The following is a 16857-nucleotide window of genomic DNA, read 5'->3' on the forward strand; positions in this document are numbered from 1 at the left end:
TTCCCTAACTAAAACTATGGAAGGCGAGTGGAAATTATAGTCAAAGCTTTTTCAATAAATACAGGATAGGTACCTGATCTCGTTCCCTTATTATAGAAGAAAGACATATTCAAACGGTATATGTAGTGAATTTTTTATTGTAGAGGAGTAAGTGGAGATACACTACCACACTTTAAAATTTGAAGTATCTTTAAGGGAAGATAGAGAGCAACACAATATTCCTTAATGACAGTAAACAGGCAGATAACGAAGAAGAGCAACTAAGTGTTTTTATCTTAACAGCCCTTAAAACTGTTTTTCTCATAAACCATGCCTCTCCAGGCAAAGTTAAGTAAAAAACAAACTCAAATTTATCCAAATGATTTGAGGAAATGATTACTTTGGCTTGACATATCTAGAATTTGAGGCAAATATGTCTTTCACCTTCATGAAATTACCAAGATCATCTTTTCAGGTCTCCACTTCATCTCTCCACTTCACTGACCAGGGCTATCTACACATGGATGAGGGTGGAACACAACTTGACCTTTGTGATGATTGAAATACATCATAAAGTCTTATGACAATGATACATTTGGGCCCTTGACATAGTAACAGTTGCATGTGAATGGTACCACCACCTAATTGTGTCTGAAAGCATGGTAGGATTTTTCCTGTTTTTTTTTTCTGGTGGTGGTTCATAACTAACAAAAGCATGACCTGCTTTGATAACAAAGTACTTTGCTTCTGCATAAACACTTCTTGCTTTTCAGTCAGATTTTTCTGGCTGAACCCAGAATGGATACTATGCAAGGAAAGCACAGAGTTTTCTGCGACCGTTGGAAAATTGGGAAGGTTATGGTAGTGAATACATTTGTTTTGTTCTGAATTATTGCCTTGAAACTCTGTATTTTGATTTTAAAGCACAGAGTTTTCTGCGACCGTTGGAAAATTGGGAAGGTTATGGTAGTGAATACATTTGTTTTGTTCTGAATTATTGCCTTGAAACTCTGTATTTTGATTTTTTTGTTCTTGGATAACATCTCTTGGTGTTATTCTACCACTAAAGAAATGAAGAATAACCACGCTTGAATATAATAAAATGGCCCTTCTGAAAATTTTTGTAAACTCTAAAACTGTAAGAATTATAACATATTCAGGATGTGTTTGCAGTTTCAATATGGAGTTCCAGAGAAACTCACCTCTAACCTTCAAAAATGTTTTGAGCAGCCTAGACAATAATAGCAAACTTGCATAAAAGGGTTACCTTACACATTTATCTTAAAGCTTAAAGCTTAAAACTTTCCAGTAGTCAGAGAAATATAGTTGTTTCAAAATCAATAGCCTCAAAGTGTTCCACAATTTTTTATTAAAATACTAAATTTCAGAAATTTTACCTTTCCATATTCCTATTATTTGACTTCTGTTTTCAACCACAAAGATGAGGAAAATAAATGAAGAGGCCATTAAATTAGCATTTGTGAAAACTTATCTCTCCATATTGAATCATTTGTTTTGCAACTGACATTTAAAACTCTGGAATGGTTTAGGCAGGTATGAGAGAAAGTTATTTTTACATTTAAAGGAGACAGCTTTGCAAAACAGTAACAAAAGGCTCTGCACAATATATTGTGAAGAGAATAATGAAGTTGTATTAAACACCAATTTCAAAATATATTCAAACTGGTGGAGAATTTGCTCTTGTGAAACTAATGAACAGACTATAATAACAGTTCTCCTTCCGTGAACAATTAATGAAGGCTAACTCTTTCTGCAGTGAAATACAAGCTTGAGCAAAACTCAAGAATAAAGAAAACTTCCTTGAGATCTTTGTTTATCTTTTATTTTATTTCAGAACTAGTCTATGACATTAGTTCCAACATAAGTATAAATATATCAGACAATATTCTTTTTCTGTCTAAATCAACCAGTGGGTTTGAACGGTCTTAAAGTAACTTACCACATAGCTCTTCTGTGTCAAGATTGCTGAAAAGATAAAAAAAAAGTATTATTACTTTGGTAATTTTTTATTTAAGTTTTCTAATAGTTAAATATGGTCATTCTCCAATCCATATTATTAATAGATGGTATCTCTAGTAATAATGTAGTTAGGAATTTCTCTTTTAAATTCTACATTATTTAAATAGTCATAGGTCATTAATAATGATTATGCTAAACTCTTTGAACAAATAATTCCTAAGATTTGTGTTTCTGTCCATAACATGGTGGAACAACACATATTAGTAAAGAATATAGGTTTTGGAGTCAGAATGCTTGAGTTCAAATCCTGATTCTACAATTTACCTTCTATGTGAGCCTAAATATTTTCTCTCTCTGTGTTTCCGTTTCTCTGCTCCAAGATGAGGATAATAATACTTTCTACTTCCTCTTTAAAGCACTTAAAAGAGTAACTGGAACAAAGTAAGTACTTAATAAATGTTAGTTATCATGATTCCTGACTTAATAGAATTGCTAGTATTTCCATATCTAAATTCAATATTTAAGAAAAGTTTGATTCATTGATTATCTCAAAAGATTTCTAAAACAAAATAAAGAATTACCTTAGTTGTAAACAACAGTAACCCATTTATCTGTTATCACAATAAATGCAAAACATCTAGATGAAATATTAGCAAATATAATACATTATCAGAAGAATAATATTCTTGACCAAGAAAGGTATAGTACGAGATTGCAAAGATGGTTCAATATTGGACACTAAATCAATATAACATTGCATCATAACTTAAAGGAGAAAAGTCATATTAACAAGTGTTAAATTTGAACTTAATAAAAATACAAAATTAATAATTTTTAAAGTTTAAATGAAATAGGAATAGAGCTAAACCTTCAAAGGTGCTAAAGGCTTTAAAGATCAATTACAAACATTAGTTAGGTGAAAATCTTTGACCTTATACCATTGTCATATGTCAAAGCTCAAAGTGAATAGCCTTCAAAATCCAGTCATTATTTAAACAGTAGTCAGGTTTGCTGGACAGGAGGGACACTGGTATGAACATTCCAAACACTGGGTGTTTTTACCATTGGGTTCTTTTTCCATCGCTCATTTTGTTATAAAATTTTAAGCTCAAGATTTCACTCCAGAACTGAATATTTGATCTTGAGTTAGTAATAGCTCTATAACTAAATGAATCTTTTTGTAAAGTAGCATTTGCCAACAGACAGAATATGTAAAGTCTTCTGTAGTAATTTTGGCGTGGACTTCTATTAATTCATTCATTTATTCCGCAAACATTTGTTGCTATGTACCAGGCATTATTCCAGCTGCTACAGGTGTATCAGGATGCAATAGGTACTAAGATGAATATGTCAGATCGCTAGTCCCTAGGATCTCAATTTAAAGTTAGGTTCATACAGTAAATAAATAATTAAAACACAAGAAAATAGTTGCTATGGGAGAAATAGAGAATTGGTAAAAGATATCAAGAAATTATATCATAGAGGTAAAGACCATTGGGCTAAATCGCAAAGATTAAATATCAGTAGGCGAGTCAACCAAAGGAAGAACATTCTGGTTAAAAGAAACACTATTTACAATAAAAATTAAAAGTATGAAGAGTATGTTATTCATTTTCAGAAAACTGAGTAGTTTTTTGACTGGAACATAAATCAATAATGAGGAACGAAAACTAAGCAATGAAAGTCCTTACATAATCTAAGAAGTTTCTACTTTATCTTTTTGTCAATTTGGAATCATAGAAGAATTTTAAGAGCATGACTGACATGGTCAGATTTACACTTTGAAAAAGGTCACCGACAGATAAGTTGAGATTGAACAGAAAAAGGGTGGAAAAGAGGGCGAGAGACTAATTTTCAAGTTCTTACAACAGCTTGGGTCAGTTCTTAGAATGGAAAATATAACCCAAGGGTGTGCAAAGCCATTCACAGGGGACAATACGAGATATTTAAACCTCTGTTTGTATTTATACCTAATATTAACTTTTTTCACTTATGTTATATAATTTTACAGTGTATAAATATTAATACAAGCTGTATAAATGGTATACATAGCTGATAAGCAAATTGTCATACCTTTACCTGGATTGTATGCTAAAAAACATGACCTACGGGAGCTTGATTGGTAATAATTCAGAAGTCTATGAATGATAGGCAGGGATGGCAAAACAGAAACAAAATAATAGACATGAAGCATTCTGAAGTACAACAAACAAAATGAAAATGTATTGGATTCAGGATTAGATAGCTTAGAAAATTTTAATAATGCCATTGCAAACATTTTGGTCATTAAATCATGTCATTTTTTTAACCTTGGTGTTTTCATAGAACTTCAGACTTGAAAAGGACATTAAAGGTCACTTTGTTTTATATTCGTTTTCCTCAAAACGGTTCACAGCTTCATAATGAGATTTATTTTATTTTCAATTTCCAGAAGAATGAACAGTCCTAATCCCTTACTGAAAATTAAATTTCTTGGAATATATCATAGAATACAGCAGTTCAGAATAATCTGCAAGACATTTATTCTGCTTGCTCCTTAATAAAATATAAGGTTTGTGAGATTCTATAGTGTTTGTGGCCTCAAACATTTTTTTATTCAGCTGCTTTTTTTTTTTTTTTTTTTTGCTATGTTGTTAGTAGGGGGTAGTAAAACACTGTTACAGTAGGCTTACATGGATGTATTCTAGTAGAACTGATTTCTTACTGAGATGTATATCCATCTTTTAGTAATATGAGATTTAAAAAAAATACTAATCCATAGAAAAGCCTAGAGTATATCTGATAGCATGCAATGTTTTCCTGCTTTTTTTCCCAAGTTTTACAGCAAGAAATCCTATAATATTTTAGCAATGCCATAAAATATTTTAAAAAGGAAGACTAAATGGAAAGACTGATGCTAATTACACAGTAGACATATTCTTATCAAAACAGAACAGAGGGATGTTACCACAAGGTTGCCTTCTCAGCTAGATGCCAAAGAGAATTAAACAACAAAGACATTCATTGTAGCCTGATTGATAATAGTGAAAAAACTAAAATAAACTAAGTGTTCATTAGATGAATACCTAAGCAAGTTGTGTATCATTATAGAATCATTAAAATGTATCTGGGCCCAGCTTGGTGGCTCAGCCTGTAATCCCAGCACTTTGGGAGGCCAAGGCCAGTGGATTGCCTGAGCCCGCAGGCTCCAGACCAGCCTGGGCAACTTGGTGAGACTTTATCTCTACAAGTCTCTAGAAACCTAACCGGGCATGGTAGTACGCGCCTGTAGTTCCGGCTACTTGGAAGGCAGAGCTGGGAGGATCACCAGAGCCCAGCAAGTCAATGCTGGAGTAGCCGTGAGTATGCCAAGACACTCCGACCTGGGCGAGAGAGTGAGACTCCAACTAAAAAAAAAAAAAAAAAAAAATGTATCTGTCCAGGCATGGTGGCACAGGCCTGTGGTGGCTCAGCCTGTAATCCCGCGCCTTGGGAGGCTGAGGTGAGTGGATTGCCTGAGCCTGAGGGTTCGAGACCCGCCTGGGCAACTTGACGACCCTCATCTCTACAATAAATCAAAAAAACAGCCGGGCGTGGTAGCGCATGCCTGTAATTCCGACTACTCAGAAGTCTGAGGTAGAAGGATCGCCGGAGCCCAGCAGGTCGAGGCTGCGTGGCCGGGAGCAGCCAGTGCACTCTAGTCTGGGCGACAGAGTGAGACTCCAACTCAAAAAAGAAAAAAAAAAAAAAATTCCAGCACTTTGGGAGGCCAGAATGAGAGGACTGATTGAGCCCCAGGAGTTCAAGACCAGCCTGGGTAACATAGCAAGACCCAGTCTCTTAAAAAAAAAAAAAAAAAAAAAATCTAAGGAATTGTCAATAGCTTAGAAAAATGCTTATGTTTAAAAATTATGTAAATATCAAACCAAGTATAAATGGTATGTAAACAATGATCAAAAAATGCATTTTTAAAGGCTTGGAAAAAATGAGCAACCATGGCAGTAGTGGGCCATATCACTTCTGGATTCTAGGACTTTGGGTGGATTTGCTTTTTTTTCATTAAAATTTCTAAACCTTTGTTTTTTTGAATCATTAGAAGGTTTCATTTATAATGGGTAAATAAAGTAAACGTGATTAAAAATAGGATAAATCAAGAAAAGTAAGAGGTGTGAAGCATAAAAAAGGTGTTCATAGTTATTCTGTTCATATTACTTAACTTCTTACATTGCTTTTCACCTGTCAGTTTAGACCAGGGACTCAATTTTGCAAAAAGATTCATTTTGACATTCCTAGTATATCATTGCCATGACATACATGTAATTTAACACTATTACTTATAACCTTTAGGGGTAGTTGAAGTTGCTTTCATTTTTTTCCTTCTGTATTGGCCATTCGAAGTTACGATAACCAAATTTCTAAAAATGTGTTAATATCCTAAGAATATGATAGCCTAAGAAGCATGTTTGCTAATTAAGAAAGAGAATATTTGGAATCTGCAGTGTAATTTCTTTTGGGAATCTTTCTAACATCTAATTTTATATACCAGCTCTTTTTTTCCCTCTCTTTTTTTAAAAAAAATTTATTTTAAAGATATAGGGTACAATTCAGGGTTAGCTATACTAATGTTCATTTATGCAGGTACCCTAGTTTTTTGTTCTTATTTTAAAGAGGTGGGGTACAATTTGGGGTTAGGTATACAAATGTTCATTATGCAGGTACCCTTGTTGATGAGGTGTGCTCCTCCCTCCCCTAGAAGTTTCCTTCAACTGCCAATCACACTCCCCCCCTCCCCTGGCAATTTCCCACTACTACCAATCCTTTCTTACAGTATTATGCTAATTGTTCAAGGTCTGCTTAAGAGTGAGAACATATAGATCACTGAGTATGATAGGCTCTAAATCCATCCAAGTTGCTGCGAAGTCCATATATTTGTCCTTCTTTATGACTGCATAATATTCCACTGTGTATATGTACCACACTTTTTAAATCCAGTCCAGCTTTGATGGGCAGCATGGTTGGTTCCATGTTTTTGCTATTGTGTATATACCGGCTTTTAATTCTCAGGTAGTACCTCAAAAAAATTTTATATTTACATTAACATACTTAGTCATCTCCTTCAATTGTTTTTTAACAGATTCAGCTCTCTTTACCATTTCAACATATAAATAAGAACAAATGTGACTTTCTTACTAAAAAGCCACCATTCAAAATTCCTCCTTTGTTTTCCCTGATTATATTCAAGTTTATCTTTAGTTGTACCTTCTTCAAAATTTCCATACACTGTGAATCTTAGAAATCTTTAAATATTGAGTTCCAACTCATGTTTTACTGAGCTTCCTGTTCATCACCCATTAGTCTGAATAGTACCAGCGCAAAAGGATTTTTTTTTCCAGTTGGCAAAACAGTTTGCTAAACACTGCTAAATGTCTTGGTAGCCTGAAAGAGTTAATTGTGACTTACAAAAACATTTACAACAGTATTTGAGGCAAGGAGAATCTGACTAAATAAGCAACACGCTTCGTTACTCTGATGGGAGTAGTGTAGCATTACACGCATTGGGTTATTGGCAGGCTAGCATACTGGCTACATAACAAGTATGCTCAGCCATCATTGCACTCTTCGTTTTACAAAGTAATATTATGATCTCTCAATTCATAAAGATAATTTGAGCAGAATATCTTTCCATTATCATCAGGGCAAATGGGTTGAGCTCATTCTGGCACACCAAACAAAATAGCACTAATGAAAATCAGCAGAAGGAATTTTGGGAGATTAGAAGAATGATAAAGTACCTGACCTTGCAAATATTTTTGGATCATATTTAATACCATGAACTATATTTTCAATTGGTTATATGAGTCAGGTTTATAGTAGAGGGACAGGGCAGATTGTGGGAAAAGCTGTGACCTAGAATAAGATGTATCCCATGCAATAGGTCAGATGCTTCAGACGCCAACTTAGCTGAGTTGAGCTCCACAAACTAGGGGAATTTGACCTAGAGGAATGTGGTGACATAATAGATGTAGACAAAGGAATGTCAGGGACAGATGTTACCCAGATATCCCAAAAGGCAGGGGCCAATTGTTTTAATCATCAGAGTCCCGAGGCCGTAGTCACACTAGGGCCTAGCATAAACATAGGCCTTGCTTCTAGAGGAACAGGATACTATATGCATTATTAGATAGGGACTTGAACCACGCAATGAACCAGGAAAACCAAAACCAGGGTAGAAGTGGAGATTGGGTCTTATAATCAAGTTAAGTGTTCAAATGTCAGAAGCAAGATGGTACCTAAGGCCAAGCTGTTAACATAGTGTGACATGATGTTGAATTCCAGAATATAAGTAAACACTGTAAGAGCTCTCCAAATCCTTTCTGTAGAAGACCATAATTGTTCTTTGAACTCAGAGTCAGTCAGACCCTACGTGGTCCTAAGCATATACAGATGAAGGCTACAGAGACTTATATCAGGAAGCATCTGGCACCCAGTTGACTTAATGTGTACTATAGAGTATATAGTGGTTATCGCACACTCCTCTATGAGGGGTCCTCAAAAGGAATCCAGTCTACAGGAGATCTCACAGCAAGAGTCTCAACTTCTCTGATACTATTTTCATATATAAACACAATGTAGTTTAGTTTAAGTCTCTTTCTCCTTTAAGTCTCTTTCTCCTTCCCTCAATTCTTTTCTCCCTCCCTCCTCCTTTCTCTCCCCTCACCCTTCCTCTCTCCTTTACTTTCTTCCTTTCTTCCTTCTTTCCCTCACTCCTTCCTTCCTTTCTCCTATTCTCCACCAGAGAGTTGTTTCTTATCTAGCTCCTTCTCTATTTGGGCCCACAAATATTCCCCAGAGCAGTGCTTCCCTGTGGTGAAGAACAAGATTTGTTAATTTCCAATGCCTGACAGATTGATATTTTTATAGAAAACTATAAAAATGAATTGCTAGACCATGTTCTTAGATGTTGTTCTAATGTCAAATTGTTATAAAAGTTTCTAAATAACTCAAGTTTCTTTTTAATCTCAATATGGACAAGGAACATTTGGAGAACTGGCATCAGTTGATGACTCATACTTTGAGGCATACCAATATAGATAACTGCTATAGTTCAAATGGGTTTTAATGCTTCTGTTTTAATTTTCAGAATTTATTTCTAAGAAATGTGGTTTGTATTAGAAACATCAACACAATATGGAATAAAAACTGGGTTCTGCTTCTGGTTCTACCATGCATACATTGTCTTCATCATCTAATCTCTTAAAATAACTGAATTTTAGAAAAACTCAATTTTGCAGTTTCTGTTGCCTATGCCACCAGCTCTGGCATGTCTCCCTTTCTTTTCTCCATTCTCTCTCTAATAAACTTTGCTTGAAAACTAAAAAAAAAGGAAAAACCCAATTTTAACTGAAAAGAGCTTATGATTCTAGATTAATTTTTTTTAATTTTAAAGATAATGGGGTACAATGCAGGATTAGGTACACAGGTGGTCATCGTACAGGTAAAGTTTGGGCCTCCCTTTGGTCACCACTTCACCTGGTTTGAGATAAGTAACACTTATTGATGTTATGTGCCCCTTCCCTCTCCCTCCTCTGGCAGTTTCTGGCTACTACTAATCCCTTTCTTATAGTATTATGGTGAATGTTCAGGGTCTACTTATGAGTGAGAACATGTGGTAATCCGTTCTTTGTTTCTGTGATAAATCACTGAATATTATGGACTCTAGTACATCCAAGTTGCTATGGAGTCCATAATTTTGTTTTTCTTTATGGCTGCATAATATTTCATCAAATATATGTACCACATGTTTTTTTATCCAGTCTTGTTTCGATGGGCAACACAGTTGGTCCCATGTTTTTGCTATTGTAAATAGTGCTGCAATAAACGTGTGCACAGGAATCTTTTTTATAGGGTGATTTATAACAAATAATGTCAAGAATGTATTAAATATTTTAATACTCTCACACCTTGTTATCTATTACTTAGTGGGATTTCTACATGAAGTGATCTGTCCTGGCATTATATAAAAGGGCTTCATTAGTAAGGGGGTTCCACAAAATGGGTGTGACTAAGTGTTAAGTCTCAGAAAACACACACTCATTTTTTTGCAAATATTCAAAAGCATTAGAAAATTGACCTAATTTAAGGAAGCTTAATATGACTAGAGATGTCTAAATCTTTTCAAAAATTGAAAAGAACTCAGCAAAATAAAAAGGTTACTTTAGAGAAGAGAAAAATGGTGGGTTTGGAGTATGTTTATACTTTTCTCTTTATTTATGCAATGAAAAATTATTTTACATAATTCTCACCTGGTATCCCTCATGAAATGGTTTATCTTTCTAATAATATTTTTGAAACTCAACTTCGTGGGCTTATTTCAAGCATCAGTTTGCCTTTGAGAATTCAATCTTTGTTGTCAGTAGACAGTATAAGTAAGGCCAGTAGAAACATTCTAGAAAATTGTTCAGTATAGTGGAGAAAGACTGAGAGTGAGAAATGAATTCCTTTTTCTAAAAATCAGTATTGTGTTTTCACCAAAATCTATTCAAGTGCTTGAGACAGACAAACAGGGATAATAAATTCTTCTGGGGTTTACATGTACCCATGTTATTTGAAAGGGCAGAGGTTGCAAAACTAAAGTACCATATAAGGTTTAAAAATGTAAAATGTGTACGTGAAAGAGGAGGAAGATTATAATATGAAACCAAGATATATGGTATCTATTTCAGCCTTCTCCTGTACTAGTAGCAAGTTTTCTGTTACTCTGAATTTTGTTCATGAATTGGAGGAGGGGAAGTAGGAGGAATACATTGTAAAAACATTTTGGACTTTGAATATACTTTATATCTCCAATATTCAATAGAATCCCTTCTATTCCACCTATAAATTTTATCATTCAGAATATGGCAGGATAGTGATCTCATATTTTAAAAAATCAAGCTTCAAAGAAAAATATATAAATTCAAACATAACAAAAATCTGCATACATGTGCTGAACAATATTTTCCTTCAGTAGCCTGCATATGCCCCTTTAAGACCAATAAATTAATCTGCCCTATTAGTTTGCCTTATAAAATATCTCATTTTTTCCAAAATTTCAAACACTGAATTTTGCAAGCTCACTGTTGCCATTGAGAACTCCATCTTTGTCATTAAACAGACGGCATTCCTGTCTGAACAGGTAATATATATACACTGCACAGCATTCAAAAGGTAAAACAGTATCTCCAGAGAAGTCTGTTTCCCTCTAGCCACATAGGAATAGCTATTATTTCCAGTTTCATGCATGTCTTTCCAAGAATATCCTTATATTTACTAACAAATTCATGCATCTACACATTCCTTTTCAATCAGAAAGTAGTATATTGTATAAGCTATTTTAAATCTTGTTTGATTTACCTGACAACATATCTCAGACATATTTCTTTATCCATATTTATAGTGTTATTCATTCTTTTTAATAGCTACATAGTTTTCTGCAATAATTTATGGAATCTCTAACCAATGAGTGTAATTGTTAAGACAGGTCTTTTCCATACTAATCAAAAGGTAATTGAAGTACTATGGCCTCTGACTACTATTCTTAAACCCAGAGAATTCCTTTTCCAATTCATCCTGCATTCCTTGTTTTCAGATGACACTTCAGTCTTATTGTACAATTCTCATGTTTCTAACTTGAATTTAAATCCGTACAGTAAGACTATATCCCGTAGTGGCTGAGAATCAGAGTATCTGGGTTTGTCCTGGCTCTATTACTTACTAGGTATGTGATATTAGGCAGATAACTTGCATTTCTAAGCCAGAGTTCCCTTATGTGTAAATTACAAATAAAAATATCCTTCTTCCAGGATTGTTGGTGAAGACTGAATAACCGAATATATGCAATGCCTTTAGCTCAATGTTTGACACATAATTAGTATCTCCCAAAATGGTAGCTCTTATTCCAAGGGGATGCTTAGATGATTATGCTTCAATAGACCAAAAGGATAGGAAATTCTTAGTCATTCTCCACGTGACAGCATTTCCTTTACCCTTAAACATATGAAATTAGTTACCTGTCAGTAGAAGAGGATGATGTAGCAAAGCCTAGGCCATTCTGCTTCTCGCAACAATTTATTCATATGACAAGGGAAACAGAATAAATGCATGAGAAGTACTTTAGTCTTTATATCTTGCCCAATGTCATGATAATTTTGTATGCTTGCTTCTCTGAAAGAAGCTCAAATAAGGAAGGGAAAGGAGGAATTGTATTTCATCCTTGCCAGTAACACTGAGTTACTTTGAGGGACCAAAGTTCTTATTAACCGAGTTTTGCTTATGGGTGAACCTCTCCTTAGCTGTCTCTCCTAAGATCGGCAAGGTAGACATTGTGAGGAAAGTCTTTTATCCTCCTTGGACATGGAAACAGTTATAACAAAGATCTCATTATCACAGAAATCTGAGAAGACATTGGGGGTGATATCTGACTGTTACTCAATTTTATCTTGAATACAAAATAAAGGCATTTGTACAAGTGTCTTTTGTCTGACTGATGGCACCTTATTAGAGTGCCGAATCTTTCACTTGCAGTCTTATAAAAGCAATCCATTAATTAGTGTAAAATCAGGAAGGAATTTTAAAAAATCCCTGATGTTTAATAAAAAATTTTTCCAAGGAACACCAAGGCTAAACTTCTCTCACACTACCCTGAAACTAGCAGGCACAGTCCTGCCTCCATAACTTTGCTCTTGCTCCTTTCTGGATCTGAAAAGGACCTTTCTTTCCTTCCTCTCATATCATCATATTGGACCCCCTCAATACCCTGCATGTGCTCCATCTTCTTCACAATGCTCTTTCTGACCACTCCAGCCCATATGCACCTTTGACCCTTCTGAACCCTCAGTAGTAATTCTTAGTCTTTTCTGCGTCGATGACCATATTGAGAATCTGATAAAAGCTGTGAATCATCCCTTCATTCATCTATTCATTTATCAACCAAGCAATTGCATACACACACACACACACACACACACACACATATATACACACAAAAACTATGTATACACACACAAAAGCTAGTTTGAAGGCATCATAAACCTATCCTTGAATCTCTACAGTTGCCCTACAATTCAATTATAACCCTAACTACCAGGAGTTTGGGCAGATCTTATAGATATAGGGGTCAGTCCCACAACACTATTCCCCCTTCAGATATCAAGTGCAAGTACTGGGTCCCCTGGGTACCCATAACTTCTGTCCTACTTGGCCAAAAATCAGAGGTTTCCAACTACCTGCTCAGGTTGATAATTTTTTAGAATGCCTCACAAGATTCAGGAAAACAGTTTGCTTAGTACTTTTGGTTTATTTTAAAGGATGCAATTCAGGAACAGCCAAATGAGAAAAATGCATATGGCATGGTATTGAGGGTGGAGGAACATGAACCCTCCATGCCCTCATTGGGTGCCTCACCTCCTAGAAGCTCCATGAGTTCACTAACCTGGACACTCTTAACTCCATCATTTAGGGTTTTCACGGAGACTTCATGACATAAACAGGATTGATTAAATAATTGGCCCTTGGTGATTAAGTTAATTTCTAGTCCCTCTCTCACTCTTGGAGATCAAGGATTAGGGAAGAAAGTTCAACTCTAATCACTTGGTGGGAGCCTCTAGCAACCAAGCCCATCCTTCAAGAGTCACCTCATTAGCATAAACTCAGTTACTGTTGAAAAGTATGAATAAAAAAAGAAAAGATGCTCCTGTCACCTCTAACACTCAGAAAATCCCAAGGGTTTGAGAAGATCTGTGCCAAGAACGAGGGATGATGACCAAAAATATATTTCTTATAATATCACAGAAAATTTAATAATTTCAGTGGAAACAAAGAGACTTGAGCCCCACTAAGAAGATACAGACAAAGTTCCAAACCCCTAGTTTTCCTGTTTCCTAAACTTCTGGGCTTACTCTTTCCTTCCAGCTGTCCGATAAAGCTAATTTCTGGTCTGCATGGTATTCCTGTATCACATGTTACATATTTATCAACTCTCTATATTTATGACAAATAATGCTTTACATAACTAATCTATGCCTTCTCTCTAAGGTTTGTTATTTTTTCCAGACCACTAGTTCCCCAGGACTTTCTGACATTATACCAGCTCTCTACAAGCCTAAATGTTCTTTCCATTTTTCATTAATTTACTGATTCTGTATACAATATCTTAGTGGGAAAATGTGCTGCTTTATGAGCAGAGCCATCTTTAAAAGTTATTGAAATAAAGACACATTACTATCAAAGAAGATAGCTTCCCCCTTCCAGAGCAACTTATTGATCATATTGAATCATTCAAGAAAATGGGCCTTAAAATTAAACAAGTAATTGTCTTTTCCTATCCTGCCTTATTTGCTTTCCTTTTGTCCCACTAGTTTCTCTTTTCCACATCTCCATTTTTATCTTCTCTTTCTGTTCCTTGCTGACAACGCAAAGAAGTTTAAATGATTTGAAATTTCCTTGCTGACAGCTAGAAGAAGTGTAAATGATTTGAAGTTAATTGGTGACTACTCTGTTTGACAGGTTTTTTGAATTATTCTTTCTCTTACCATTTTTGGCATATTAAATTACTGCTAGACCATAGCCCCTTCTCTCCCTACTTTGGAGAATTCAAGTACAAAAACAGATAATTTTATTACAAAATGGAAATTATAACTAAACACAATAATAAACTGTGGCTATTTTGTCAACAGTTGTATTAAAATAAATAATATTGGAAATCTTAAAAATAAAAAACTAGTTTTAAAATCTGCCATAATACCAAATCTGACAAAAATCCAAATTATTTTACTATTTTAAGCAATAGGTCAACAGTAGTTTAGACAGCTTAGCATATAGTAAGTACTCAGTCATAATTATAAAATAAATGAGTAAAACATAGCCAAAGCTGGAAAAGAATATTTGATTTTTTGTTTGATGCAGTCTCATAACTGAATGAACTTAAGGCTAAATTTCTGTCTTGAATCTTTTGCTGTAAAAGGCTGAAGACCAGTCATAGTCTCTTATAATAAGAAACTCTATAACACTTGTAGAGGTAGAATGTTTTTGGTTTTTTTTTTTTTTTTTGAGACTTGTAGAACAATAGTAGTTTTATCTAAATAGAGATCAAAGTTCATAGATTAACTCTATTATGACATAATTACTGCAGTTTCCATTTTGATGACAATAAATGTCTGTTATTTTCAATTTCTTTTTGAAGTATCAAGAGCAAGTTTCAGTACACTCACAGTGAAATAATTGCTTCTGAAATTTCCATGTTAACCCAAAAGCTATTTTGGATGAGAATAGCCTAGGAAAGCATTAGACACTGGTGGCCAAAGTGTGGGCAGTCATACTGATAATGTGTACCCAAAGGATACCCGTTAAAATGCAAGTTAGTGAAATTGGTGGAATTGTTCCAGTTCTGAAAGGTTACCTTATGTAACTCAATGTAACTCACTTTAAAATTGAACACCATCTCAGCTACGTTCAGTGTCACATTAAAGCTGGCATGAAGGTAATTAGGTATCATTTTGTGGTAATTAAGGATATGCCACATTTTGTTCATTTAGCCCAGCTTGATCTCTTCACAGAATTTAGGATCTACCAGGAGGCACTTCAGGCTAGAAGCAACTCAAAGGAAAATGTAGGCATTACTTTGTTGGGTTTCAAACATCACTCAGAGAAAATCTGCTTTAAAAATTAAGATAAGAACGCAAACAACACTTGGAGAAGAAAAACCACCCTACTGTTAGGAGCAAAAGCCATTGATCACTTTGGAAAATTCTGTCTAAAACTTTTATTACACTGGTCACCTTTGATTTTGCATGAAGGCAAAAAACGCAAGTCTCAAGAAATTTTTTAAAAATCAAGTCAAATAATGCAGTTATACTTCAAATGTTACTTGCAAGTTTCATAACTTTCACTAAAAACACTTAATGCTATACCTTATGGTTTAAAAGGAAATATTTTCAATTAATGAACTTATTAATTCTCTGTTTGTAAAAAACACTATAATCAATGGGAGATGAACCAATGCCTGCTTTCAAGAAGTTTTATTTTCTATATTTTGGAGAACTAAAGATATACATATGCAAAAATGAGAAAGTACTTATGAAGCAGCATATAGAAAAATTCTAATTAATACAAGTCAAAATAAATGTATACATACTATAATCATGCATAGAAGTTATTTTTAAAAATATGAACCAACATCTCACCAACAGCTTTTATCCCCATAGCTCCTGCCATTTTCTCCTTGTACTGACTAGGCTTCCATTGTCTTGAAGAAGCAATGACAAAGCAGACCACAGACAAGAGAGGGGTATGATAGTTAATTTTTTGGTGTCAACTTGACTTGGCCACAGTGCAAACACTATTCTGTGGTCAAACACAATCTTGTGGTCAAACACTATTCTGGTTGCTTCTGTGAGGGTGATTTGGATGAGAATAACATTTAAGTCAGTGGACTATAAGCAAAATGGATGCCCCTTCATAATGTGGGTCTCACCTAACTAACTTAAGTCCTGACTAAAACACAAGACTGATCTTCACTGAGCAAGAGGGAAAGTGTCCTTCGGATGTGAATTTCAACATCAGACTTTCTTGGGTCTCTAGCCTGACAACCCATCCTGCATATTTTAAACTTGCCAGACTCCCTCATTGTGTGAGCCATTTCCTTAAAATAAACCTCATTTCTGTTTGGTTCTGTTTCTTTAGAGAACTGGCTAATACAAGAGCTCAAATTTTGGACTTTTGAATCTCAAAAGTCTAGACCTAGGTGTAAGATAAAGATCTAGAAGAGCACAACTTATTAACAATCAAGCTTTCCCATCACCCCAACTAAAGATACCCTAGAGAAAAAACAGGAAAAGAAAGAAAGGGAAAGCAAAGAGAGCTTAGATTCAAGTGTACCCTTGA

The 16857-nt window shown here is 34.8% G+C and overlaps 1 protein-coding gene across 1 annotated transcript in view; it reads right to left on the reverse strand.

Moving 5' to 3' along the window:
- NECAB1 (N-terminal EF-hand calcium binding protein 1) overlaps positions 1-16857 on the reverse strand; it is a gene marked incomplete at its 3' end in the record, with an annotated part of 117157 nt that overhangs the window by 46932 nt on the left and 53368 nt on the right. The window contains exon 4 of the mRNA XM_008071577.1: positions 1940-1965. Coding sequence (XP_008069768.1) covers positions 1940-1965 — 26 coding nt within the window. The remainder of the gene's footprint in view (positions 1-1939; positions 1966-16857) is intronic.

The sequence above is a fragment of the Carlito syrichta genome, unplaced genomic scaffold, assembly GCF_000164805.1.
Source record: "Carlito syrichta isolate Samal-C Ts95f unplaced genomic scaffold, Tarsius_syrichta-2.0.1 Scaffold314390, whole genome shotgun sequence".
Lineage (NCBI taxonomy): Eukaryota > Metazoa > Chordata > Mammalia > Primates > Tarsiidae > Carlito > Carlito syrichta.